The following is a 26520-nucleotide window of genomic DNA, read 5'->3' on the forward strand; positions in this document are numbered from 1 at the left end:
ATGGAAGGTGAACTTGTATCCTGACCCAGTTTTATCCAAAGAGCTGTTTGTGCCTCATATCTGTCCACCAACTTTTAACACCAAGAGTATGTGGATCTTTGAGGGGTTTAAACCCTTGATTTTGCTGCCTACTAACCTTATGGATTGTGTAAAGTTTATCCCCGTCCTGTCCATAGAGTAGCCACAGGGTCAGATAAACAAAGGAAATTTTTTTTTTACTGCAAACACCATGTGTAAATCCATGCACTACTGCTACAAGCTGGTGGAGACTTTCTGGAAGTTCACTTGGCACTGTTTCCTTACCTGCTGCTGCTATCACATAATTTGGCAATACCAGGCACTTCAAAAAGTTAATGGAAACTGTGTATTGTGAAAAATTCATGTGTGGATTTTAAATGTTCCTGCACCAAAGTACTTATCTGTGAGTTGCATTTTACATGAATTTTTGAAATTTTCTCCTATGTATCAAAAACCTTGAAATTGCCAGAGCCTTTGATTCTAAGAAAATAATTGTACATTCAAAGAGTTCTATAAAAGATGTTCGTCCTGACATTCCTACTAAATAAAAAATTCACAGTGCTCACAAGCAGAACCCATTCAGTAACTTTCTGTACCTTTATAAAGTGGAGTTTTAAGCAGCTTTGGTCAGCACTGATGTTCTGGAAGAATTTCCAAAGTGGAATATCAGAATTTCTCATGCTACAATATTATGATAAAAATCTTCAGCAAAATTGCAGGCACCATATGATCTTAACTATGTCCAAGTATAGGAACATGAAGGATAAAAGAGAGCGGATACCAAAATATTAGCAGTGGTTATTATTATCCCTTTCTCGTGTTCCATTTTTTCCCCTACATATTACTCTATATGGTTGAAATTTCCTGTCACAGATATAAGTTAAAAATTCAGAAGTTAAGATATAGTAAGAAAATATCGGGCACAGTTACCACATGGCACGTATTCATTTTCATTCTACCTCCTTAGCGAGCTACCTAGTGCTTTCTGCTGCGGCTCTTTCCTGGAAATTTACACTGTTCTCCTGCTGGAGAGAAAACAACTTGAGAGCATCAACGATAAGAATCTGTGTCACCTCGTCTCTGTTCTTTTTCAGCACACGACGGTTTTGCCCTTTATATTAATCGAGATGAGGACATCGCACCATCAGTATCCCAGCAGGCGCAGTGGACTCACCGCCATATGTACCTTCTCTGTTGGCTATATATTATGGTAAGGACCCTGCCTGCTGGGCTTTCGTATTGTATTAGATTTTGCACTGCTAAATTTGGGCACATATTTCATTATGGATATAATCACTAACAGATTCACACTGCGTGCCTCATTTGGTCCAAGACCTGGGCTTTGTCTTGTTTCCCCCAGATGCTTATATTTTTAGAAAGTATATGCCAAACCTCACACAACAGGAATTTGTTGAACAATCCCATGTAAGCAGTGGTTCTTCCAAGGCTACATTTTTCAACTCTTTTTCAAACTAAATGTTTTTCTTGGATACCAGTTTTATTGCTTAAGGGCTTTTTTTTTTTTTTTTCCTGCTTAGGATTTTTTTGTTGTTGTTGCTTTTGTTGGGGTTGGGAGAGTTGCAGCAAACACAAGTGAGAACAGAAGAGATGACCTCTTAAAGCCCTGACTTAAAAGGAAGCAAGCATAAATGTGCCTTTTCCTGAATCTGTTTAAAACGTATTCCAGAACCAGCTATTATATCTAGAATGTGTTTATCTGTTTTATTCCTTAAATATTGGGGTAAATAAACTGCATGAACATCTCTGGTCTGTTGGATGCAGTGAAGACAAGAGTGGGAGCTGCCAAATGTATCTGATAAAGCAGTTTTTGCCTGGCGAGCTTGCTTCATGTTCATTTCAGTTCTTATCATGCTAACATCGACAATTTCTTATTTCTCTTTGTAATTCCAAGTCCTCTTTGATATATTAACACACACAAAGGAGGCCCCTCCTGCCAACATGTCTGCCTCTTGGGACATTTTTGTCCTGAGTCCTGGGTCACACTCCCCTCCTTTTAATCCTGAAGGAGTGGATAGCATTCTTCCAAACACCCCACAAGTGTATTTGATCCCATCAAAAGTCCAGGCCCAGTCTTGATGGAGCATTTTGCTTTGGGTGACCTAGAGATACAAAATAAAGGCCAGCAGAGAACTTCACATACTAAAAGATCACATAAGGGGGCTAGTGCTGTGGCACAGTGGGTTAAAGCCCTGGCCTGCAGTGCTGGCATCCCATATGGGCACCCGTTCGTGTCCCGGCTGTTCCACTTCCAGTTAAGCTCTCTGCTACGGCCTGGGAAAGCAGTAAAAGATGGCCAAAGTCCTTTAGACGCTGCACCTGCGTGGGAGACCCTGAAAAAGCTCCTGGCTCCTGGCTTCAGATCAGCTCAACTCTGGATGTTGCAGCCATCTGGGGAGTGAGCCAGCAAATGGAAGACCTCTCTCTCTGTGGCTCTACCTCTCTCTGTAACTCTTTCAAATAAATAAAATAAATCTTTACAAAAAAAAAATCACATAAGACCTCAGATCTGGGCAGAAAGGGGACAGGCTGCCAGAAAGTCACAGCCTGTGTCTGGATCTACGTGAATACCCAGTCAGTGGACCCCAGGAGAAGCATGTGGTGAGGTTCACCACATCTGCTGTTACATTGCTAGCAAAAGTGCATTGCTAAGCTTGGGGGAGAGTTTTTGACCTTATTGGTAAGTCTTAATGTCTTGTATGGAAGAGATGTAAAATGGTCAGGACTCACAGGGAAAACGTGACCACAATTGTATCTTAAAAATGGATGTAAATACTTTATTCAAATAAACTTGACATTTAAATGGCTGGTACCTCTCAGAAGAGTCAAGTAGGGAAGTCACATAATTACCCCAAGGATGCTTTGATGTATAAAACATTGTCTGAACCACCAACCTTTCATACCTCCGTCTCACCCCAAACACAGCCTCATTACTTTGCTCTCGTATTTGCCTACCTCTGTGAAAGGGAAATTCTTCACTCTGGCTGTATTTCTGTGAATTCATATATACGCCATTAAATTATCTGCATCTCGTAGAGCCCCTGAGGGTACAGAAGCTGTGTGCTTTCCGATGGCCTTTGTTCCTCTGTGGGTATAATCAGTGTACGTTCCAAAGAGATGCTTGGGAAATACCACATAGCTCTCATTAGAGACCCCCAAGATCCCTCATTAAAGTGAAGCATTACTCATGCTCGTCATGCCAAGTGAGGCTTGCCAGCTCCGCGTACTCCCTAAGCAAACCAGTACTTGTTTGGACATGTATTTGTATTAACCAGTGAATTCCCTCAGATTTGTCCAGAGAAAGCTTTCCTTTTCCTTTGGTGTTCTGCCCTAAGCGTTCACAGCTCTGCCAAGAGCTAAACAGTGCCCAGTGTCACGTCACATTATATAAATACCAGGATTTTCATTGTTACCAAGAAGGTACTGGCTTTCCCTCCCTTCCAGACTTTCTCAGGGCCAACATACCAGTGACAACAGCGAAAGCCTCAGGGCGTGAAAACTTCTGATAGCACACCAGTGCTGTAACGGACATTCCAGACGCTCCTGCCAAGATGAGGCAGAGCCTTCCTCCTCTCACGTGCGAGTCATAAAATAAGTAGGTTTCATCTACACTACTGAGTACGGTTGAGCTGATGGATCCGTACCTCTGGGGCTGCTGGCCAGGCTCTCTGTCTCCTTTGCTGACTCTGGTCCACCAGTCTCACAAGTAAGTCTCCCTCCCACTGGAATCTACTCCCTTCGTGGGTTTGGACAGGGAGAGTTGAAGTAGCAAGAGATATCTGCATCTGGCCTCATTAGCTGGAGCCCATTGCACTCTCACTTTCAGTGGCTTCATTTTCCAGTGCTCCCCAAGCTCAGAACCTGGAGGCCATCCCAGCCTCCTTCCACCATGTTTCTTTCACTCCTTGCCCAGATGTTTGGGACACAAACATTGGCCTGTCCATTTGTAGGAAGCTCTTACCTCCTTTCCTGTATGACACCCCTCTGTCACCACCACCCCTACATTCCTCTGCACCCTATTTATAGGATTTACATGATAAGAGGATCCATCCAGTTTCATGCTAGATGTAATGGGGCTGGGGGGAGACTTTCTGACAGTGATTATCAGAAAGCATAACAAGTACCATTCTTGGGAGCCACACTCCATGCCAAGTGCTTTTCAAATATTGTCTTATATCATCCCTCTGACACAAGCCTTTGAGACAGGCATTATCTTGCCCATTTCATAGAGCAGGAAGCCAAATTTAAGACTTGCCCAGAACAAGCTACTGGGCTGTTACCAGAACTGCAGTGCAAACCCAGGTCTGTGGCTCAGACCCTACATTATTATTTTTTTAAAGCTTTTATTTAATGAATATTAATTTCCAAAGTAAAGCTTATGGATTACAATGGCTTCCCCCCCATAACTTCCCTCCCACCCGTAACCCTCCCCTTTCCCATCCCCTCTCCCCTTCCATTCACATCAAGATTCATTTTCAATTCTCTTTATATACAGAAGATCAGTTTAGTATATATAAAGTAAAGATTTCAACAGTTTGCCCTCACATAGCAACACAAAGTGAAAAATACTGTTGGAGTACTAGTTATAGCATTAAATCACAATATACAGCACATTAATGACAGAGATCCTACATGATATATTTTTAAAAAATTGATTAATTTTCTATGCAATTTCCAATTTAAAACCAAGTGTTTTTTTTCATTTGCAATTATCTTTATATACAGGAGATCAATTCAGTATATACTAAGTAAGGATTTCATCAGTTTGCACCCACACAGAAACACAAAGTGTAAAAATACTGTTTCAGTACTAGTTATAGCATTACTTCACATTGGACAACACATTAAGGACAGATCCCACATGGGACGTAAGTACACAGTGACTCCTGTTGTTGATTTAACAATTTGACACTCTTGTTTATGGTGTCAGTAATCTCCCTAGGCTCTAGTCATGAGTTGCCAAAGCTATGGAAGCCTTTAGGGTTTGCCGACTTTGATCTTATTCCGATAGGGTCATAGTCAAAGTGGAAGTTCTCTCCTCCCTTCAGAGAAAGGTACCTCCTACTTTGATGGCCCCGTTCTTTCCACTGGGATCTCACTCACTGAGATCTTTCATTTAGGTCTTTTTTTTTTCTTTTTGCCTGAGTGTCTTGGCTTTCCAGGCCTAAAATACTCTCATGGGCTCTTGAGCCAGATACGAATGCCTTAAGGGCTGATTCTGAGGCCAGAGTGCTATTTAGGACATCTGCCATTCTATGAGTCTGCTGCGTCTCCCACTTCCCATGTTGGATCGTTCTCTCCCATCAAGGTGGCATGTGCCAATGCCATCTCACTAGTCCATGTGACCAATTTCAGTTCACAATTGATCACACTGATAGGTCTAAGAGTCAAAGGGATCGCACAAACAAGACTAGTATCTGCTAATACTAACTGATAAAATCAGACTCTACATTGTTAACCAGACCATCATCTGCATTCTGTAGACTGAAAAGTAACTCTGTGGATGAAGCTGCACCTATCACCTGAGCTCCTGGTTTCATTTTGAAAAAAATGCATCAGAAACGGCCAAGTCTAGTGGTGTAGCCTACTTCCCAGGTTGAAATTCTAGCAGCTCCACTTAGCCTGTCTGGGCATTAGCTATTGAGATATAAAGTAGAGAGGAGGATGGTATGTACCTACAGGACAGTTGTCAAGGTTCAGTTATTGTGGTAGAGCCCCCTAGAAAAATGCCTGGCTCACAGCAGAGGTTTCTGTACCTGCTCTTATGCATTCTGACAAGCTCCTCCACAAACACTAGTGAGAGTGAGTGCTCTTATTTTTAAGGGCTTGAAAATTTCAATTATAGCATCATGTGCTCCCTTTCTTCCTTTTACACATTCCATCCACTTATAAACTCTTCACTTAAAAATCAAAAACAACTCTAAAGGCTATGAAAATAGCATTGTTAATTGTTTCTTAAGTACAAAAGAACTACCAGGATATCTTGTGGAGGAGGCCAGGTAAAATGAGGCATTTTAAGATAGTGGGATCTTGACTGCTGTCACCCTCTAGTTGCCATATTACACAAAATAAGACATCTTCACTTCAGTAGGTGCAGGCCTCCGAGGGCTGTGTCTGTTTCCTTGCTGTCCCTCCCACACCAAAACACCTGGAATGCTTGCCTCCTTACAGTGCTACAGTGCTGCTTCTGCTGCTGGAATCACTGTTGGACTGCTTTTCAGTCTACAGAACACATGAACAGGAAAACACCCAGGCCCTAGGAAATTTACATTCCCTAGGAGTAAACAGTGTGTCTGCGGGGGTCCTGAGGAGTCTTCTTCCAACCCCTAGATGTTCCTCCCACTCATCAGATCCCGAGATCTCAGCGACCGTGCATGACACCTGCTGACCACGCAATACAAGACTCAGTCTGCAGCAAGTAGGCATTAGTGAGGGAGAGGAAATGGGTGTGGGGAGTTTCTTCTTTACCTATATTGACATTTCTTACTGCCTCTGTGAGCTTTAAAGCAAAATTGAAATATCTGTTATCTCAGGGCAACAGTGATTTTAGATAAATTTCATATTCTAAATCTCATACACCAAATATGTTCATTACATAACTTTCCAACACACAAAAAAAGCAAAATCAATATGAAGTAGTATCTTTTTTTTGATGCAGTCCTGAAGAGTCTCATATCAGAATTCTGTTTCCCATCAAACTTGATTGTCTTTCCACTGTGCAATTATGAATTGTTTTTTGTTTTCTTGTGAAACTTTTCTGCATTTTCCTGTTTTCTTTTTACAGAATCATCACTTTTGGAGACAGAGGGAAAGTTTTCAGGAATAGTGTAATCAGATTAATAAGTAATAGGAAGAAATTTTAGTCATGAATTAGTAAAATTCTTGCATAAAATTGTAACCATCTTTACTAAGAAAATGAAATTTTGAACCACATTGGGTTCTGTCCATTTAATCAGATGCTTCTCTACCAGTTAAATGAATCTGGCCTCCATGCAGTTGTTCAACTTGAACTTTTTTTTGGGGGGGGGGGGGCAGGCAGAGTTAGACAGTGAGAGAGAGAGGAGAGAGAGAAAGGTCTTCCTTTTCCGTTGGTTCACCCCCCAAATGCCCGCTATGGCCCACGCTGCACTGATCTGAAGCCAGGAGCCAGGTGCTTCCTCCTGGTCTCCCATGCGGGTGCAGGGCCCAAGCACTTGGGCCATCCTCCACTGCCTTCCTGGGGCCACAGCAGAGAGCTGGACTGGAAGAGGAGCAACTGGGACAGAATCCAGCGCCCCAACCGGGACTAGAACCTGGGGTGCCAGCGCCACAGGAGGATTAGCCTAGTGAGCCGTGGTGGCAGCCTCAACTTGAACTTTGACTCCACCATAATTGCCTACCCTGTTGACTCTTAGTCTGTGATAGCTTGTGGAAGTGTTCCTGCTTTTCTGGCCTTGAAGAATTGGCCAAGGCTGAAAAAAAGTAAGATGATAAGTGCTCATTTTCTTGTGGCTTACAAATGACAGCCAAAGGATTCTGCTCTGTTGCCCCTCACCATAGCCTCCCCTGCTCTCTGCCATGTTCATTGTCCGCCCTCCTTCCCCAGTGTGGCCGCACAAAAGAGAGAAAGTCTTTGCTGTCTTGAGTTCCAAGAGGATCCCTAGTAGATATATTTAGAGTGAAGCTGGAAGCAGACTTGCTAACCTTCCTTACCCTGCTGCCTGAGCAAGGAAAAGAGCCTTGCAAGGATGTGGCAGGGTGGGAGGAGGGGCAGTCACAGAGCAGCCTGCGATTTCCATCATTGTATATGTCAAAGATGGATGAGTTTATTGCAGATCTGGTTTGACACAAAGGAAGGTTTGGCTTCGGGTTTTCTTGGCAGCCCACTCAAGAAAACCAATTCCAGGGCAGGGATTTCCCACCAGCAAGAAATTGTCAGGTGTGTGCCATGAGTAAGAGCCAGGGTGTGGAGAAGGTCAAGGTGGAGCCAGCCAGATCCCCCAGCTCAGGAAATAGCATTGAAGAAGCCCTTCAGGGATCTCTGCACTTTATACCCTATATAAAGTGAGCATCTGAACTACATCCTTCCAACATTGATCAGTGAGAGGTTGGGGTTAGCTAGCCAGAGAAACACGGGAAGCCTCTTGTACAGTGAAGTCAGAAGACATTCATTCTTCTCCCATTTTCCCTCCCAGAACCCTGAACAGAGAAGAGACGTCCCAGAACATGTCCATATCTTCCCCTTCTGCTTTAAGGTACTGGAGTTGGTGGCAAAGTGAGGAAGCAAAACTCCCTCTCACTCAGGCCTCCAGCCATAAGCTGTGTGCTGGAGAGAAACAGAAGGTTAGTGTGTTGGAGCAGAGCAACGGAAGAGTAAACAAGACTCCTGGAGTAGGAGAGGTCATGTGTGTCTTGGAGGACATTCAGAGTGACATTGGAGCCATTGTGAAATTGAACAGAGAATTTAAAAATATTAAAAATAAAAAAAACAATTAAAATGATATGAGACACTTTTAAAGGATCACTATGGATTCTGTGTTGAGAATGGATTGAGGGCAAGAAGGAAACAGGGAGAAGAGATTGGAGGCCATAGAAGTGATCCTGGAGAGAGACAAAGGGGCATGGACCTCTGTGGTGGAATGGTGCTGGTTGCATTCTGCATATATTTTGAAGGTAGAGTCTACAGGATTTCCTGACCAAATCTAACTTTAACCTCAGACTTAGCCTCTTTAATAGAGTTTAACTTCGGTATTAGAGGCAAAATAACACCCACCCACCCCCAAAGATAGCCACATCCTAATTCCCAGAACTTGTGACTACATTACCTTATGGTCCACAGCAAAAGGAACTTTGTAGGCATGATTTAGTCATGGACATTCCCATGGTGGGGCCGGGGGGAGGGTGTTAGCCTGTATTATCAAGGTGGACCCAATCCAATTACACAAAAGGTGGAGAGCCTCTTGCAGCTGTGGGCAGAGGAAGACATGACTATGGAAAAACAGTATTAGAGAGGCAATGTAAAAAGTTCTCAGAACCACCATGGCTGGCTTTGAGGACAGAGAAAAGAGGCTATAAACCAAGGAGCATGGGTCACCTCTGGAAGTTGGAGAGGCAAGCAAGTCTCTTAGTCCATTTTGTGCTACTGTCACAGAATACCTGAGCCTGGGTAATTTATGCAGAATGAAAATTTGTATCTTACAGTTCTGCAGGTTATAAAATCCAAGGTCAAGGTGCCACCAGGTTCACTGTCTGATGGGGGTCCTGTCCTTGCTTACAAGATGGCACCTTGAATGCTGCAGCTTCCAGAGGGCAGGAGCACTGTCCTCATATGACAGGCAGTGGAAGGGCAAATGGGGTGAACTCCTTCCATTAAACTCTTACATAAGGGCACTTAATGCCTTTCACAAAGGAGGAGAGGCATGGCCTCATCACCTCGTAAAGACCCCGCTGTTAATGCAGTAGCATTGGTGACACCTGCATTTTGGAGGGAGCATATTCAAACCATGGCAGCAAGGAAGCCCTTCACCCTCCAGAGCCTCTGGAGAGGAAGGCATCTCTGCGGGCACCTTGTTTTCACCCCCTGAGATCTGTTAGACTTCTCACCTGCAGGATTTTAAGAGAAATGTGTGCTGCTTTAAGCCAGGACGGTTGTGGAAATGTTTCCTGGCAGCATAGGAACACTAGTACACTTACTTGATCAGATCACATCATGTTTGCAGACCTCATCTGGATGAAGATTGCATTCAGGCAGGATTGCCGTGAGAATCAGAAAAGTTGGTGTAGACTGCCCACCACATGATTGGCACGCAAAACAGTACCATTGTTGCTCTCTGTGCACTAAGAATACGCAGTCCTTAGGGAGACCAAACTCAGCTCCTTTATGCATGCTTCTTCATTCACTAACCTGTTTGGCTTACTCTGGAGGGTAGAAGTCTGATCATTGAAGTCACATGCTCCTGTCTCATTCTCTTCTTCCTAAGGTCGCTGAGCAAATCAGTGTTCCTCTCCTCACCTCATTTTTACCATCTGCAAAACAGGAAAGAGTTGTAAAGACTAATGAGCACATAGGGATGCTCAGGAAATGGTGTTTCTCCTTCCTCCTAGTGAACAAAAATTGTGGATATCTAGAGAGTCACTATGACAAAAGCTGATTTTCTTCCTTTTCCTCTTCCCCACCATACCTATTTTATTTTCTTCTTATTCTCTCCTGAAGAATTTTGGTCCCATTGATGGTATTTATCTCCTCACAGCCTATTAATGCTGGAGTTTTCTGGAGTTTTCTTATGGTTCATATATTAACTTATTTCTGGAACACTGCTTCTCCCTTGAGAACTAAGAATGTCATTGCTTTCCCATTATGCCAACCTGCTTATTTTTTGTTTTCTCATTGTACAAAAAGGATAAATCTCTCCAGACAGTTGAGAACTTGACAATTGAGAATGTGGCCTGCCCTTAGCCCCTCAGTATGCCCACGTGGGTGATGGTCAAATCAATTTCTTAGATCTGAATCTAGAGAGCAAATGCTTATGTGTGGAGTCTGCCTCAATCCCTGATATTTATTAATTGGGATTTTGTCTTGCTGCACCCCAACTGCTGGTTCTCAGACATCCTGGGAATATAAGAACTGGAAGTCTCCATGTGCTGCTAACTGGGCTCCCACTCTCTGGTTATTTTTGTGTGATTATGATCCTTCCCATACTTTACCACCGGTCCAACCCCCACATTTCCTTCTCTGTTGTCTCCAGAAAACACTAAGTGGACACTGCTTACGTCCTTGCTGCTCCTGGAAAGTTTACTCTGCTTCCCTCCAACTATCTCTGTCCCCTCCACTCTGCCTCCAACTCACTTTCCCCAGACTCTTTAGATAGCCAGGACTTCTGTTTCATGGAGAAAACCAAAGACTTTGAAGAGAGATTCCTTTGAGCCCCCTGTGTCCACCCTTACCTTGCCTCTGATGACGATAGAAGCAGAGTTTCTCCAACACTCCACAGGCTATGCTCTGGCCCCAGCTCCTGGGACCCCATGCTTCATTCTCCTGTAACTGCAGCCTCACTCCTATATGCTTCCAACCAGTATTTGAACATCCTCTGGCCCTTGCTGTCACCTTTCAAAAATGTTCTTCTAGGACCATCCCCTTGGTCATCCAGATGTTGCCTTATTCCCCTATTCACAGGTACATTGTCCATACTGCCTCCATTTATACCTTTAACAATCAGAGTAGTGCAGTGATTGAGAGAATGTATTCATGAGCAGGACTGAGCCTGAATTCTGCTTTTGCCATGTGACCTCTCTCTCTCTCTGCCTTAATTTCCTCATCTGTAGGATGCAGCAATAATAGTACTCACTTCATAATATTATTGTGGTCATTAAAATGGTATTAATCTTTAGCATATGTAAAGTATGTTGGATAATATGTAGCATAGCACAGCTATTGCTAAGTTAGCACAAGGATACTTTAAAAAGTTCATGGAAAATTGAGTTAAAAGTTTGGTGCTGACTGATGTTTTTCTTTCATTTTCTTTTTAATTTTTTTATTTTTTGTTAAACTTTTATTTAATGAATACAAATTTCCAAAGTGCAGCTCATGGATTACAATGGCTCCCTCCCCATAACTTCCCTCCCACCCACAACCCTCCCCTTTCCCGCTCACTCTCCCCTTCCATTCACATCAAGATTCATTTTCAATTCTCTTTATATACAGAAGATCAGTTTAGTATATATTAAGTAAAGATTTCAACAGTTTGCCCTCACATAGCAACACAAAGTGAAAAATACTGTTGGAGTACTAGTTATAGCATTAAATCACAATGTACAGCACATTAATGACAGAGATCCTACATGATATTTTTTTTAAAAATTGATTAATTTTCTATGTAATTTCCAATTTAAAACCAAGTTTTTTTTTTCATTTTCAATTATCTTTATATACAGGAGATCAATTCAGTATATACTAAGTAAGGATTTCATCAGTTTGCACCCACACAGAAACACAAAGTGTAAAAATACTGTTTCAGTACTAGTTATAGCATTACTTCACATTGGACAACACATTAAGGACAGATCCCACATGGGACGTAAGTACACAGTGACTCCTGTTGTTGATTTAACAATTTGACACTCTTGTTTATGGTGTCAGTAATCTCCCTAGGCTCTAGTCATGAGTTGCCAAGGCTATGGAAGCCTTTAGAGTTCACTGACTTCGATCTTATTCCTACAGGGTCGTAGTCAAAGTGGAAGTTTCTCCCTTCAGAGAAAGGTACCTCCTTCTTTGATGGCCCCGTTCTTTCCACTTGGATCTCACTCGCAGAGATCTTTCATTTAGGTCTTTTTTTTTTCTTTTTGCCTGAGTGTCTTGGCTTTCCATGCTTAAAATTCTCTCATGGGCTCTTGAGCCAGATCCGAATGCCTTAAGGGCTGATTCTGAGGCCAGAGTGCTATTTAGGACATCTGCTATTCTATGGGTCTGCTGTGTCTCCCACTTCCCATGTTGGATCGTTTTTTCCCTTTTTGATTCTATCAGTTAGTGTTTTTCATAATACATGAAAAATGCTTATTATGGAAAAGCTGCAAAAAAGAGGGGGGATTGCATTGTGGCACAGTGGTTAACAGTTGGGACACCCACATCCCATACTGGAGTGTCTCAGATGAAGTCCTGGCTCCTCTTCTTTTGATCCAAGTTTTTGTCAATGTGCCTGGGAGTCACTTGCTACCCATGTTCCTGGGTTTGACCTGGGCCAGCCCTGGTTGTTGCAGACATGTAGGGAGTGAACCAGTGTGTGGAAGATCTCTTTCCCTGCCTCTCCCTTTCTCTTTATCACTCTACTTTTCAAATAAATAAATAAAACTTTAAAAAAACTATGCATAGATTTCAAAAATGAACTTAATTCTATCTTTTTAATAAACTTTCTGAAGTAGTTGTATTGTTTTTGTTGACCTATGCCAATGTGGCTTCAACATGCCTTACTGTAGCAAGACTTATGCTGATGTCATCAGTGACTTCAGTTTTCCTGAATTTGTGGAATACTTTATAGACCTCTTCCCAGTTGACATCCAGCAGGTTTTTTGGGCTTATTAATTTAATTTTATTTATTTTAAAGGCGGAATGACAGAGAAAGAATCTTCCAGCCACTGGGTCACTCCCCAAATGCCTGCAACAGCAGGGGCTAGGCTAGGCCAAAGCCAGAAGCCAAGAACTCCATCCAGGTCTCCCATGTGGGTGGCAGGAACCTAAGCACTTGAGCCATCTGCTGCCTCACAGGGTGCACGTTAATAGGAAGCTAGATTAGAAGTGGAGGCGTGACTTGGCCCAAGTGGATGGGATGTGGACATCCTAAGGGAAAGCTTCACCTGTGTGCCACAGTGCTGCTACTCAGCAGCTTTGGTACTAAAACGTCCCCCTACCTAAAACTCTTCGGTCACCTGACTTAAGGGATATAACAATATCCCTATTTTTCTTCCAGTTCTCAAGGTTATCTTCCTCATGTTCATTTTCTGGCTTCTCCCACTCCCACCTAGCTTCCATGTTGTTCTTCAGAGCTCGGTCCCCAGTCTGTGTCTGCAATACATCCATCCCAGATCTCCAGCCCAGACCTCTCCCCTGAGGCCACCCCACATCCACTGCCTCAACGATTACAAAACGACCTCATACCATACCTGATTTCCTTGAGAAATCTTTTAAAACAAATATAGTAATGCCATTCCTTAATTCCAACAGTCCCTGCACGACAGACCCCTGCTGACCTCTCTGGCTTCCTCCTCTTCCTAGCCTTTCTTGTTACTGACTAGCTCTGGCCATGATAACCTTCTCTTTGTGAAAAACAACAACCTCCTTCCAACCTCAAAGCTTTCACCTTCCCAGTGCCACCACCCAGCCCTACCTCTCCACGCACTGTGTCTTCGACTACTGGTAATTCCAGGCCATACTCATCTTGTTGGCCTCAACTTGAATACCTCTTTCTCAGAGCGAATTTTCTGATTTTGTGTCTCCATGGTTCACTACTGTAAGCCCCCTTTCATTTCTGCCAGGAGGCTTCAAAATTAGTTATATTTTTTGGTTAATTACTTTTTTCCAAGTCTGCCACCCAGATCCCTTCCCCTCACTCTCTAGAATGAGAAGAGTCAGAACCTGAAATTATCTTAAATGAAATAAAGACCACATCCATGTCTACAGTGTTCAAAGGGATAATCCAAACACATTTTATTCATACAGTATATCAATCAAAATGTCAGAGAAAATATTCTTTAGATTGCTTAATAAGGAAAATTTTGATTGAGTTTTAAATGCAGGTGAACTAGGGAAACTGAATGTGTATGCACATACACACACACACACGCCTCATATACTTAGCTCAATAGTAACCATATACAGTGTATAAATTCCCCTGCCATCCATTTCTCTAAGATTGGCTTTCACCTTTATTGCCTGTTCTCCCACCTGCCTGATTGATTTAAACTGCCAACTGAAGCTGATAGAACTTGTAGGAACCTTACAGATTGTGCTCCTGGCCATAGAGAAAACCTATATGGCAGGTGACCCAGTTCAAACAATGAAACCATCTTTCATAGAGGAAAAACTCATTTACTAGCAAAAGTCTAGCCTCTCTGTTTCCCTAAGGTGAGCCTTCTCAGTGCCTTTAAGAGTCTGAGAGTGTGTTGAAGGCTCAGAGTATATTCTGTGGTAGGCTGCCTGGGAGGGTTTATGTGTCCATCACAGTGAGAAACACAGTCCTGCCCAGTCTCACCTTTGGCTGGTGGTTTCCACAGCTAGCAATAACTTGGAGAAAAATAGTTCCCAGGCATTTGTCTCCCACAGCATGAAGCAGTGGTTCTGGATTCCTGGAGACATAAAATAAAAAGTGATTGAAAATAAACATTTCAGATGAGTAGCTGTCTGCACCAGGGTTGAGCTTATACACCAGGAGTCTATAGAAACATATAGCTAAAGGGCCTTTATGTAAGGTACAATGGAAATAGCAAGAGAAACTTGATCTAAAATAACTATGCAAAACTTTGCCTCCAAAAATTTAAGTAGGTCTATTTCCCTAATAATTTTCAAAGTAAGAGAAGCAACCAGCTTAATGATTATTATCATAGGATTTTAATTCTCCCGTATTCTGAAATATCTAAGTCCATATTGACGCAGGACACAGTTCATTAACTTTCTCAAACTAGTATTTATGGAGTGCCTGTGCTAAGGTAGAGAAGATAAACAATATAGAATGCTTCAGCTTTGCCCTCAAGGAGCTTGTAGCCTATTGAAGGATTCAGGGAAATAAAAAGCAATTACCATTCAGTTGATAAAGGCTATTTATAGCAGGGGAAATACATATGTGAAATTCTAACAGCCCAGAGGAAGGTTCCCTAAACCCAGTCTTACAGGGTCACAAAAGGCTTCCATATGAAGGGTCACAGCTGCCCCTTTGAGGATAAATAAAAGTTAGGCTTTAGAAGTTCCTGGGTAAGAATGTCCCAGGCAGAAAAGGGAGATCACCTGGAGACAAGAAAGGACACCATAGTCAGAGAAGCAAAGAAGACTCCAGCACCTGCCACTGATACTTCACCCTCTTCAGTCACTACAGCATAAATTCCATCTTGCCTCTCCCCAACAAAAGCGTTGTTTTTTAATTTTAGTTTTAGGGTTTTTTTGGTTTGTTTTTGTTTTATTTGGCAGACAGACGAATACAGAGACCCTCCATCTGCCTGTGTGCTTCCTAAATGTCTGCAGTGGCTGCACTGAGCCTATGCCTAAGCGGAATCTGATATCATGATGAAGTCTTCCATGTAGGTAACAGAACCAAATCACTTGGCCAGCGACCAGCACTGTGGAGTAGCAGGTAGCTGCAGTGCCAGCATCCCATATGGGCGCTGGTTTAAGTCCCGGCTGCTCCACCTCCAATCCATCTCTCTGCTATGGCCTGGGAAAGCAGTAGAAGATGGCCCAAGTCCTTGGGCCCCTGCACCTGCATGGGAGACCCGGAAGAAGCTCCTGGCTCCTGGCTTCGGATCAGCACAGTTCTGGCCATTACGGCCAATTGGGGAGTGAACCAGCGGATGGAAGACCTCTCTCTCTCTCTCTCTCTCTCTCTCTCTCTCTCTGCCTCTCTGTCTCTCTCTGTGTGACTCTGACTTTCAAATAAATAAATAAATCTTTTTTAAAAAAATCACTTGGCCAAGCTGGAGACAAGATCCAGAGTAGAGAATCTAACACAGGCCCTCCAGTTGAGATGTGGGCATCCTATCCACTAGGCTGAACACCCATTCCCAATAGTGCTTTTGTTTACCTTTCCACAATATCTTTTTGTTTGTGTTTGGAATTGAAAGATGTTTATTTTTGTATAAAAATATTTTGAAATTCATTTTATTTTTAAAAAATTCACTTAAATTATACAAGTTTCATGTATTTCATGTATATTTAGGAACATAGTGATACTTCCCTCCCGCCCATGCTCCAGCCCTTCCTCCTCCCGCTCCCATTCTCACTCTTAATTTTTACAAAGACCTGTTTTCACTTTAGAAATCTTTAAATCAGACAAAAAAAAACTCACAAGAAATTACAAAACTTAAAAACAGTGCTGGAGATTTATGGGATACTATCAAAAGACCCAAAATACAGGTCTTAGGAGTTCCTAAAGGTGTAGAAAGAGAGAATGGACGAGAAGCCCTATTTAGTGAAATAATTGGAGAAAATTTTCCCAATTTGGAGAAAGGAGCATCTAAGCATAGAACTCCTAACAAACATGACCAGATCCTAACAGACTTGACAAGAAAAGATCTTCACCATGGCATTGTAGTCAAATTTTCCATAAAGTGTGCACATGGAGAAGAAACACAACGTCTTTTTTTTTTTTTTTTTTTTTTGGACAGGCAGAGTGGACAGTGAGAGAGAGAGACAGAGAGAAAGGTCTTCCTTTTCCATTGGTTCACCCCCCTCAATGGCCACTGCGGCCAGTGCGCTGCAGCCAGTGCACTGCGCTGATCCGAAGCCAGGAGCCAGGTGCTTCTCCTGGTCTCCCATGCGGGTGCAGGGCCCAAGCACTTGGGCCATCCTCCACTGCACTCCCGGGCCACAGCAGAGATCTGGACAGGAAGAGGGGCAACCGGGACAGAATCCGGTGCCCCAACCAGGGCTAGAACCTGGTGTGCTGGCACCACAGGCGGGGATTAGCCTAATGAGCCGCAGCACCGGCCTACAATGTCTTACTTTAAACTGGTTCTTTGGTGATTGGTTGGTTGGTTTTGCCCATTTCCTCTGATACCATGCTTTAGCTACTCCTTCTCAGTCTCCTTAGTCAAGCTAGTTCTACACACTCCCTATACTAGTCCGTTTTTTATTACTTTAACAAAATGCACTGGGTAGCTTTATAAACTGCACAAGGGTATGGCGTTGGCATCCGCTTGGCTTTAGTGAAAACCTCATTGCCAGAGAGGAAGCCAGAGAAGGGGAGGAGCTAAGTGTGCTCTTTTTATAACAACCTTTCCCTGGAAATAACTGAGAGATTCCATGAGAACTCCCTTAATCCCCTCTGAGGGCAGCCCCCAGTGATGTAAGGGTCTCCCAAAGGCCTGACTTCTTAACATCACCACACTGAGGACCAAGTTCACAACATATCCACCCTTGGGAGACAAGCTCAAACATATCCAAGGCATAGCACCACTCTCATACATTTTCCACTGCTTGGCCAGAGTTTATTTTAAAATGCACATTTTGTCAGTCTTCCTATTTAAAACTCTTAAATAGGTTTGTTTTTTCCAGTTTGGTATTTTTTTTTTTTCTATTTTGGTAACACTTTTATTTTCCGTTGCACATTGGCACATCTTTGGGCTGTGATAGTCTCACATGATAGTAGAAAAACAAGATGTGTAAGTCACCCTTAAGGTCTGAGAATTACGTACAAAAATCTTACATAAACTAAAACAATGCATAAATTTACAGGTACAAATACAAACCATTGTGCAGTGATAGTGAGTCATGTAACCCCATGATAGTCTGATGGAAAACACTGAATAAGAAAGAAAGGGGAGTCCTGTGGGCATGAATGAGCTATGTGTTCTATCCCTGATGGAAGCTTACACAAAGGAAGTGACAAAAGCAGGCATTGTGGCACAGCAGGTTAAGCTGTTGCATGGGATGCTCGCATCTCATATCAGAGTGCCAGTTCAAGTCCCAGCTACTCCACTTCTTATCCAGCTCCCTGCTAATACACCTGGAAAGCAGCAGGTGATTCTGAAGTACTTGGGTCTCTGCCACTCATGTTGGAGACCCAGATGGAGTTCCTGGCTCTTGGCTTCAGCTTGGCCCAGTAGGTGGAAGTGTCTCTCTCTCTGCCCATCAGATAAATAAATAAGTAAAATCTTTAAAAATAATTAAATCTTAAAACCAGAAAGAAGTGACAACTTCATAAATTCTTTGCCATCTTCTAGGGAAATCCAAGAATTGTGATTAAGGCTCTGCTGAGATCTAATCAGACTCTAGAGGAGTTGACAGCTCACAAGAAATTGTCAGCCAAAAAGCCCTCACAGGAGGCCAAGTGCCGTCCATAAATGTTACCCTTCATCTCCCTTTGCCATATAAAGTGCCCAATCACATGCTCTAAATTTGAAACTAAAAGTTATGTATTATGTAAAAAATTTTAGAAAATGTATTATAAAAATAATTAACTTGAGTACATTGTGAAATAGTTCTATTTGCCTATCAGACAAAGATGTATCTTTTTAAAAATCATATTCCAGATAGATGAGGTATGCATAAGATGTATAACTTTGCCAGGGAAAATTTCTAGTTGTGAATTAATTCATACAGAAAATGTGTGTACCTACCAAGCCAACCATTTAAAAGTATTTGCAATGGGCAGTGGACAGGCTAAACTCATCCGTGTCCTGCCTACTAATCCACACCTGCTCGATGATAGTAGCCAAATACTATATTTGCATCCAAACAAGGGATAATCTTAATTTTCATTGTGGTTAATTACAGGGAAGTGGCATGTGTCAATGTATTAAAATCAGCATTATCAGGATATGTGGTAGTACCACCAGACCACATGGTGCATGTTGTATGACCATATAGATCCCTTCCAAGATAAGTATCATGATGTGATGATTGAATTGGAAGTACCCTCTTGAATGCCACCAATTCCATACCTGGGGAGGATGGCTGGAAAACACTTGTGGATCCATGACCTTTTTGCCTGTGGTGGTCAACTGATCATCAGAGTTGAGTACTCTTCTCCAGGGAGAAATAAGCAGTGATATCTCCTACTTGACATCCAGGACAGAGAGGCACCACTTTTTTTTTTCTTACTTTTTTTTTCTTTCTTTCTTTCTTTTTTTTTTTTGACAGGCAGAGTGGACAGTGAGAGAGAGAGAGACAGAGAGAAAGGTCTTCCTTTTGCCATTGGTTCACCCTCCAATGGCCGCCGCAGCCGGTGCATTGCGCTGATCCAAAGCCAGGAGCCGGGTGCTTTTCCTGGTCTCCCATACGGGTGCAGGGCCCAAGGACTTGGGCCATCCTCCACTGCCTTCCCGGGCCATAGCAGAGAGCTGGACTGGAAGAGGGGCAACCGGGACAGAATCTGGCGCCCCGACCAAGACTAGAACCTGGTGTGCCAGCGCCACAGGCGGACGATTAGCCTATTGAGCCGCGGCACCCACCAAGGCACCACTTCTTTTAGGCATCATTTACAATTTTCTTCTCTGTTGTAGTGAAGCTGTAATCTTATAATCTTTAGATTATAATTTTTGGCCGGCGCCATGGTTCAATAGGCTAATCCTTTGGCTGCGGCGCCAGCACCCCGGGGTTCTAGTTCCATTCAGGGCACCGGTCGCTCCTCTTCCTATCCAGCTCTCTGCTGTGGCCCGGGAGTGCAATGGAGGATGGCCCAAGTGCTTGGGCCCTGCATCCGCATGGGAGACCAGGAGAAGCACCTGGCTCCTGGCTTCGGATCAGCGCAGTGCACCGCAGTGTGCCGGCCACAGCGGCCATTGGGGGGGTGAACCAATGGAAAAGGAAGACCTTTCTCTCTGTCTCTCACTCTCACTGTCCACTCTGCCTGTCAAAAAAAAAATGGTCTTTCAAGACTCAGCTACCTGAGTTCAAGTATAGAATGGCATAGGCAGGTGTAACACTCACAGAAGGGCATTGTGTCTTTAACATCTGAAGGATGTGACCAGAAGCACACAGGGAAGCGTGGCTGGAGTAGCATGGCTCAGCTCTAGTATGTTCTGAATAAGGTCTGTGCCAGGTGTCCTTGAGGCTCAGGAAACTTCATTCAAGTGAACATATTGTTCCTCAGGGCAAGAGGAATATCATTGAAGAAGGTGTGATGGCAGATTTCTCCATCTCACCTGTTAGGAATAGAGTCAAGTTGAACAGGCCTAATCTGAGTTTATTATCCATGTGGTTATCCTTCTGGTCCATCCCTACCATGGGATCCTGTTGCCTTGGGCACAAATAACAGAGGACAGTCAGGTGTGACGGATATTGTCATCTTCAGAGACAGCGTTGCTCATGCCTGAATGACCATTGTAACGAACAGTGGTTCCTTGATGCTTTTTGATACTTTCAATTTGCTAGATACACAGGGATAGAGAAAAATGGAGTGACACAGTGAGAACATCTTTCAATTTTTTTAATAGAGTTATGTATTTATTTGAAAGTCAGAGAGAGAAGGGGGGAGAAAGAGCAAGAAGGAGAGACAGAGAGAGGGGTACCTTCCATTCACTAATTTACTCTTCAAATGCCCACAATGGCCAGGACAGAGCCAGGTTGAAGCCAGGAGCCTGGAATTCCATCCAGCTCTCCTAAATGCATGGCAGGAGCCGAAGTAATTGGGCCACCTTCTGCTGCCTTCTTTGGTGCATCAGGCAGGGACCTGGAACAAAAATGGAGTGGTTGGGACTCATAGAGTATGCCAGTGTCACAGGCAGTGGCTTAACCTGTGCTGTAATGCCAACTCATCTTTTAGCTTTTCATTGCTGAAATCCTTAAGTGGCCTCAAAGGCCCTGGCTGACCTGGCCCCTGCCTAGTGGTACCACTTCATCTCCTGATCTTGTCTTCCTACCCTTTATCCATCAGCCACACTCAACTTCATCCTACTCTCAGACACACTGTGATTGTTAATTTCCTGTGTCTACTTGACTGGGCTGCAGGATTCCCATAAAGCTGGTAAAACATTTCTGGTTGTGTTTGTGAAGCTGTTAGAGAAGAGGTGAGCATGTGGGTCTGGGGATTGAGTAAATGAATCACCCTCACCCTTGTTTAGGGACATCATCCAGAGCACCGAGAACCTGAGTAAAATAAAGCAGGCAGTGGAAGGGGGCATTTTCCTTGCTGCTTGTACTGGAACGTCAGCCTTCTACTCTGACATGACAGGTCCTGGTTTTCCAGCTTTTGGATTCAAATGGTGTCTCATACCATTAGCCATTAGCCTCCTGCTCCCTGGGACTTTGGGTTTGGATTAGAACTGTGCCTTCCGCTTTTATGGACCTTCAGTTTCCAGACAGCAGATTGTAGCAATTCTTAGCCTCCATAATGGCTGAGTCAACACTGTTTCTGCCTATCTCTGGAGAACTTGCATACACTTGCCGTGTACTGGCCTGCCTCAAGACTTTCACACTTGTTTTTCCTTTACCTGCCACAATTTCCAACCCAAACCCTTAAACTAGCAAACACCAAGTCACCATTGAAATCTTATCTTAAAAAATTACTTCTTCCAAGAAATCGTCTCTGACCCCACATCTATTTTAGATCTGTGATTCTTTTTTCTCAATGGCTTATTTAGAATTCTTCGTTAATTTGGTTTTCCTTCCCGATAGTGAAGGCCTGAGAGTAGGAAATGTGTTTCTTCTGCTCATATCCCTGCTTTCTACTAGAATGTTTGGCTCAAAATTAAATATTACATTTTAAATATTTGTTCAATGCAGAAGTAAATGAGTGAGGAAGAGATGTAAGAAATGTTTGTGACAACAAACCAAGTAAGTTGTTATCTCTTGGCTGGTATTTTTTTCTATGACATGAAATGATCTAGATGTGAGAAGAAAGGTGGGTGGGTGGGAGGAAGCTTTTGGTTATTATTTCAAGAAGAAGTGCCATGATTAATTCTTATTGCATCATCTATTTTCAAAAATCATCAATATATTGCTGAATTTGTTTTGTCTATACATTTACCTTATTTTTTGATAGAGGTATCATTTACATACCAAAACATTCTACCATTTAAGTGTATAATCAGTGCTTTAAGAATATTCACAAAGCTATGTGCTTCATCACTGCTCTAATTCCACCCATCAGCTATACTGAACTACTTGTGGTTCTCCCTGTTGGACCATTAACTATTCTGGTCTCATGATCACTCTCCATCTATGATAGCTTCAGATCAGATGTCACTTCTTCCAGGAAATCTTCCCTGACAGTTTGAGTCAATGCCAGGTGCTCCTTTCGGTCCTCACACAGAATCCTCCAATGACTCTCTGCTTTGAAACCTCAACCAAGCACCCACCACTGTGCTATAATCTTGTGGGCAGGAACTGTGGGATTCTCTAGATTAGCCTCAATGCCTGTGACAGTGCTTGCCGTCTACAGGGGATCAGATAATTTTGAAGGAATAAGTGAATGATTGAGTGAGGTATGCTTTCGAAAACATTTATTTGTGAAGGCTGAAAATAGGGCAGGGCAATAATGTAGATATCTTTCTAACACAATGGCAGTCTGGTCATTAGAGACAAATATTTGCACCTTTAAAAATAAGTGAAAATTGGAGCAATTAATGTTTGTCAAAACATAGTTATTTGCATTTATAGACAAGATTTGCATCAAAATTGAAAACAAATCTTCTGGAAATATTAACTTATAAATTCTCCCACTTTTTGGTCCACATCTGATACTCCACTCAAATGTTTGTGCATAGAATAAAACTGGAAAGAGACAAGAGGATGTTCACCCAGGTATATCCTGGTAGACAAAAATAGGACACCAATAGGATTTCAAAGATAATCCAGCATTTGAAATAGCCTTTTAATTGACATCAGAGAAGGTGAAATTGCATTTTCTGAAGAATGAAAAGTAGTGACATGTCTCTGTCCCATTACCTCTTAGGAGCCTTTTTATTCTTTTTGTTAACTCAGTTAAAATTTTGACTATGTACCCTCCTAAAATTACTAAATTACTGAAAATTTTATAATAGCATATTGAGTTAATAGGGATAGTGCTTGGACTTGACCAAATAAAGCCTTCCTTAAAATAGGCACACATAGAAAAAGCAGTTATATTCAAAACATTGTACTCGCTAAGTCATTGAATGAATTTTGCTTTGAGGAAGGCACCTTGTAGAAGAAGAAATATGTGACACATACAAATTAAATAAGCTTGATCTGTTGAAATGTAGCTGGCAATGATCCATTTTCTTAGTTGGCTTTTAACAGTTTATTTCTAAGTACATGCACCCTTAACTATGTTGCTTGTTTTTATAAGACACAGATAGTTGGAGATGGCTTTGAGTTGACTCTTGCCTTACAATCGAAAGGATATCTTAATACAAGTCCCCCTGTGCTTATCTAATAATGAGGTTGTACAAAAATAATGCCATCTCAGATTGCAGTGTTCAAGGCATTCATTTAAGTTAATAATCAGTGCTCTTGTATGGAAGCTTTATGCCTTCTATTGATTGGCCCTTTTTGTATGGAGTTTGCTAGTATTCAAGTAGCAAGGAGCTCACTACAAAGGCCATCAGGTAGGTTTCCATGGTAGCAGTCCTTCTTTTGTTATTCACATTTATAACTTAGAAGGTATCCGAATACTCACTGTGTCACTGCTTAATGAAAAGGAATAGAATATAGATAATGCCAGTATAGTCAGGAGGCTGGTCCCTGGGTGCCACAGAAAGGAAGGCATGATGCCTACTCATGAGTTCTTTTAAGCAGCTGTCCATTAAATGGGGCTAATCCCCTTTGATTTTATCACATATTAGTAATCTTCTAATTATCTCATATTATTATTCCAGGGATAAATGAAACTAAATAATGAATAGATTGGCATCATCCATGCTGAATCTTGTGAAAGTTAAGTCTGTGATTATATCGTAGTAGGAGTGCAATGTAAACTTATGGAAGAAAAAACTCAACTATTTAAGATATAAGGATAACATTGAGAAACAAAAATAACTGGAATTTTGCTGAGTTCATGTATTTGTTCATTTTTTCATGGTGACTCAAAACCTGGATTTGCTCATTGTCTTTACTGCCTAGAATCACTACATTCTAGTGAGTGTCTCTTCTTGCTTGTGAATTGCTTAAGCCTGTCTTGTTCTGAGGTCAACAGCTAAGTCAACTACTACTCAGTCATTCAACTAAAGAGAAGCATTTACTGAGGCTTAATAACATCCTTCCACTCTTCAGTCCCACCAAAATACCATTTCTGCCACTTAGGAGAGAGTAAAAGCTATAATTATCAATTAATTTAATTTACTTTTTTCCTTCTTATTGGCTAAGTCTGAATACATTTATGAAGTAGTAGGTTGTTAGTGCCTTCATTTTAGGTACTTTATGAAATTTTATAAAGCATTGTATGGCTTTTCTGTTGCACAAGGGCACTTCTTCAGAAAGTAATGGAATTAAAAGATAAATTTATTTTTGTGTAAAAACATTTTGAAATCCATGCCTGGCTTTTACCTAATACACATTTTCCATGAACTTTCTGAATATACTTTCAATTAATGGATTTTTTTTTTTTTTGCAACAAAGCAAACATTTTTAATTTCAAGTTGCCATGAAATTTTGTAAGTTCTCTCATGGTTTTAACTTCCATTATAAATGGTTCAAGTGGGTGTGACATCCATGGGAGTATATAAAGCTTCTGTCATACTTTAAATATAGTTTTAAAATATTTAAGAAAGAAAATTGTGATGAGATAGAGAACAGGAATTAGTAGGTATTTAGGTGTGAATTTAGCCAGTGAGGCAGTTATGGAGAGGACGCAGGATTAAGATGGAAGAAATTTAAACTAAATCAAGGGTTGAAGGTTTTCAGCTTATGGTTTTGAAGCATCCATTCACCTTTCAGGGTAGGGACTGCCAAAATGTTTGCAGCAGCATTCATGGGCTATGAAAAATATCACTGAAAAAGTGATACATCGAATTTTGAGTCCAACCTGTGGTTGCCTTGGCAAGGCCAGACCAAATGATTTAATGGCCTTTCTATGGCCTGTGAGCCAGACCTTCCCCACTCCTAGATGATGAGGCAATGTGAGCTTCCCAGATGGAGGGACAAGACTATGATCAGGGTAAGGGAGAGATTGAAGGGCAACAGGATTAGAAACTGGGGAGGTTTATAATCGAGAACAAGGCTTTCAGTGGAAAGCTATGAGTGTATAGGAGCAGCAGATCCTCCAGAACCCAGCTATGGGAAGGACCACAGCTTATAGATTCCCCAACGGCTTCCAGACATTGCACAGCAAGCCAGACTGTCTTTTAGGATAGAGTCCTCAGTTATTTCTGGAGTATACAAAACACCACTGTTTGTACATTTAATAAATTATGAAAATTTGAAGGTTTTGCCTGTGTTTAATGGAACTTTATAATTATTCTACATTTCAAATGAAGTCACCAGTGTTGAAGTAGAAATGAATGATATCCACAGTGAAAAGCCAAGAAAATCCCTTGTGTTGGCAAAGACATTGATAAAAGTAACCATTTTGAAATACACCTGGAGCATTCTCAACAGCAAACAATTTCTTGGAAGGATAAAGGACCTTTCCTTAATTGTACACTCTGGGGTAAGTAAGTTACCCAACTCTAGCCACCTATAGCTTTCCTATCTTACAGCCCAGGAACATAGACTCACTAAAGAATTAAGATTTAATCACGGCAGGCACCGCGGCTCACTAGGCTAATCCTCCGCCTGCGGCACCGGCATCCCGGGTTCTAGTCCCATTTGGGGCGCCAGATTCTGTCCCAGTTGCTCCTCTTCCAGTCCAGCTCTCTGCTGCGGCCCAGTTGTGCAATGGAGGATGGCCCAGGTCCTTGGGCCCTGCATCCGCATGGGAGACCAGGAAGAAGCACCTAGCTCCTGGCTTCAGATTGGCATGGCATGCCGGCTGCAACACGCTGGCCGTAGTGGCCACTTGGGGGATGAACCAACGGAAAAAGGAAGACCTTTCTCTCTGTCTCTCTCTCTCTCTCACTGTCTACTGCCTGTCAAAAAAAAAAAAAAGATTTAATCACATGATTCAGGAACACATCCTCTCCCCTACTCTTAATGCCAAATCGACATAGTTTCAGCATAACAACAGCTAATTAACTCATGAAAAAACCATAGGAAGCAGACTCTATTTCAGAAGGAGTTTATATGGAAACTCAAAGACAAATAAGAAATAAAAATAAAGACATTAAAATCCGGTGGTCACTGTGGCATAGTGAGTAAAGCTGCCTCCTGCAATGCTTACTGTAAGCCTAAACATGTTCAAGGCACCAGTTCAGGACCCTACTGCTCCACTTCTGATCCAGCTCTCTGCT

General features: G+C 42.3%; 1 protein-coding gene across 2 annotated transcripts in view; it reads left to right on the top strand.

Moving 5' to 3' along the window:
* AIG1 (androgen induced 1) overlaps nucleotides 1-26520 on the top strand; it is a 349171-nt gene that overhangs the window by 266018 nt on the left and 56633 nt on the right. Inside the window, exons 4-5 of one of the 2 annotated variants that reach the window (XM_062186860.1) lie at nucleotides 1113-1228; nucleotides 8211-8478. In XM_062186860.1, the coding sequence (XP_062042844.1) occupies nucleotides 1113-1228; nucleotide 8211 (117 nt within the window). In that variant the 3' untranslated portion in view covers nucleotides 8212-8478. Of the gene's footprint in view, nucleotides 1-1112; nucleotides 1229-8210; nucleotides 8479-26520 lie in introns of those variants that run through there. The other variant, XM_062186859.1, reaches the window with a different exon arrangement.

Source organism: Lepus europaeus, chromosome 3 (assembly GCF_033115175.1).
Source record: "Lepus europaeus isolate LE1 chromosome 3, mLepTim1.pri, whole genome shotgun sequence".
NCBI classification, from domain to species: domain Eukaryota; kingdom Metazoa; phylum Chordata; class Mammalia; order Lagomorpha; family Leporidae; genus Lepus; species Lepus europaeus.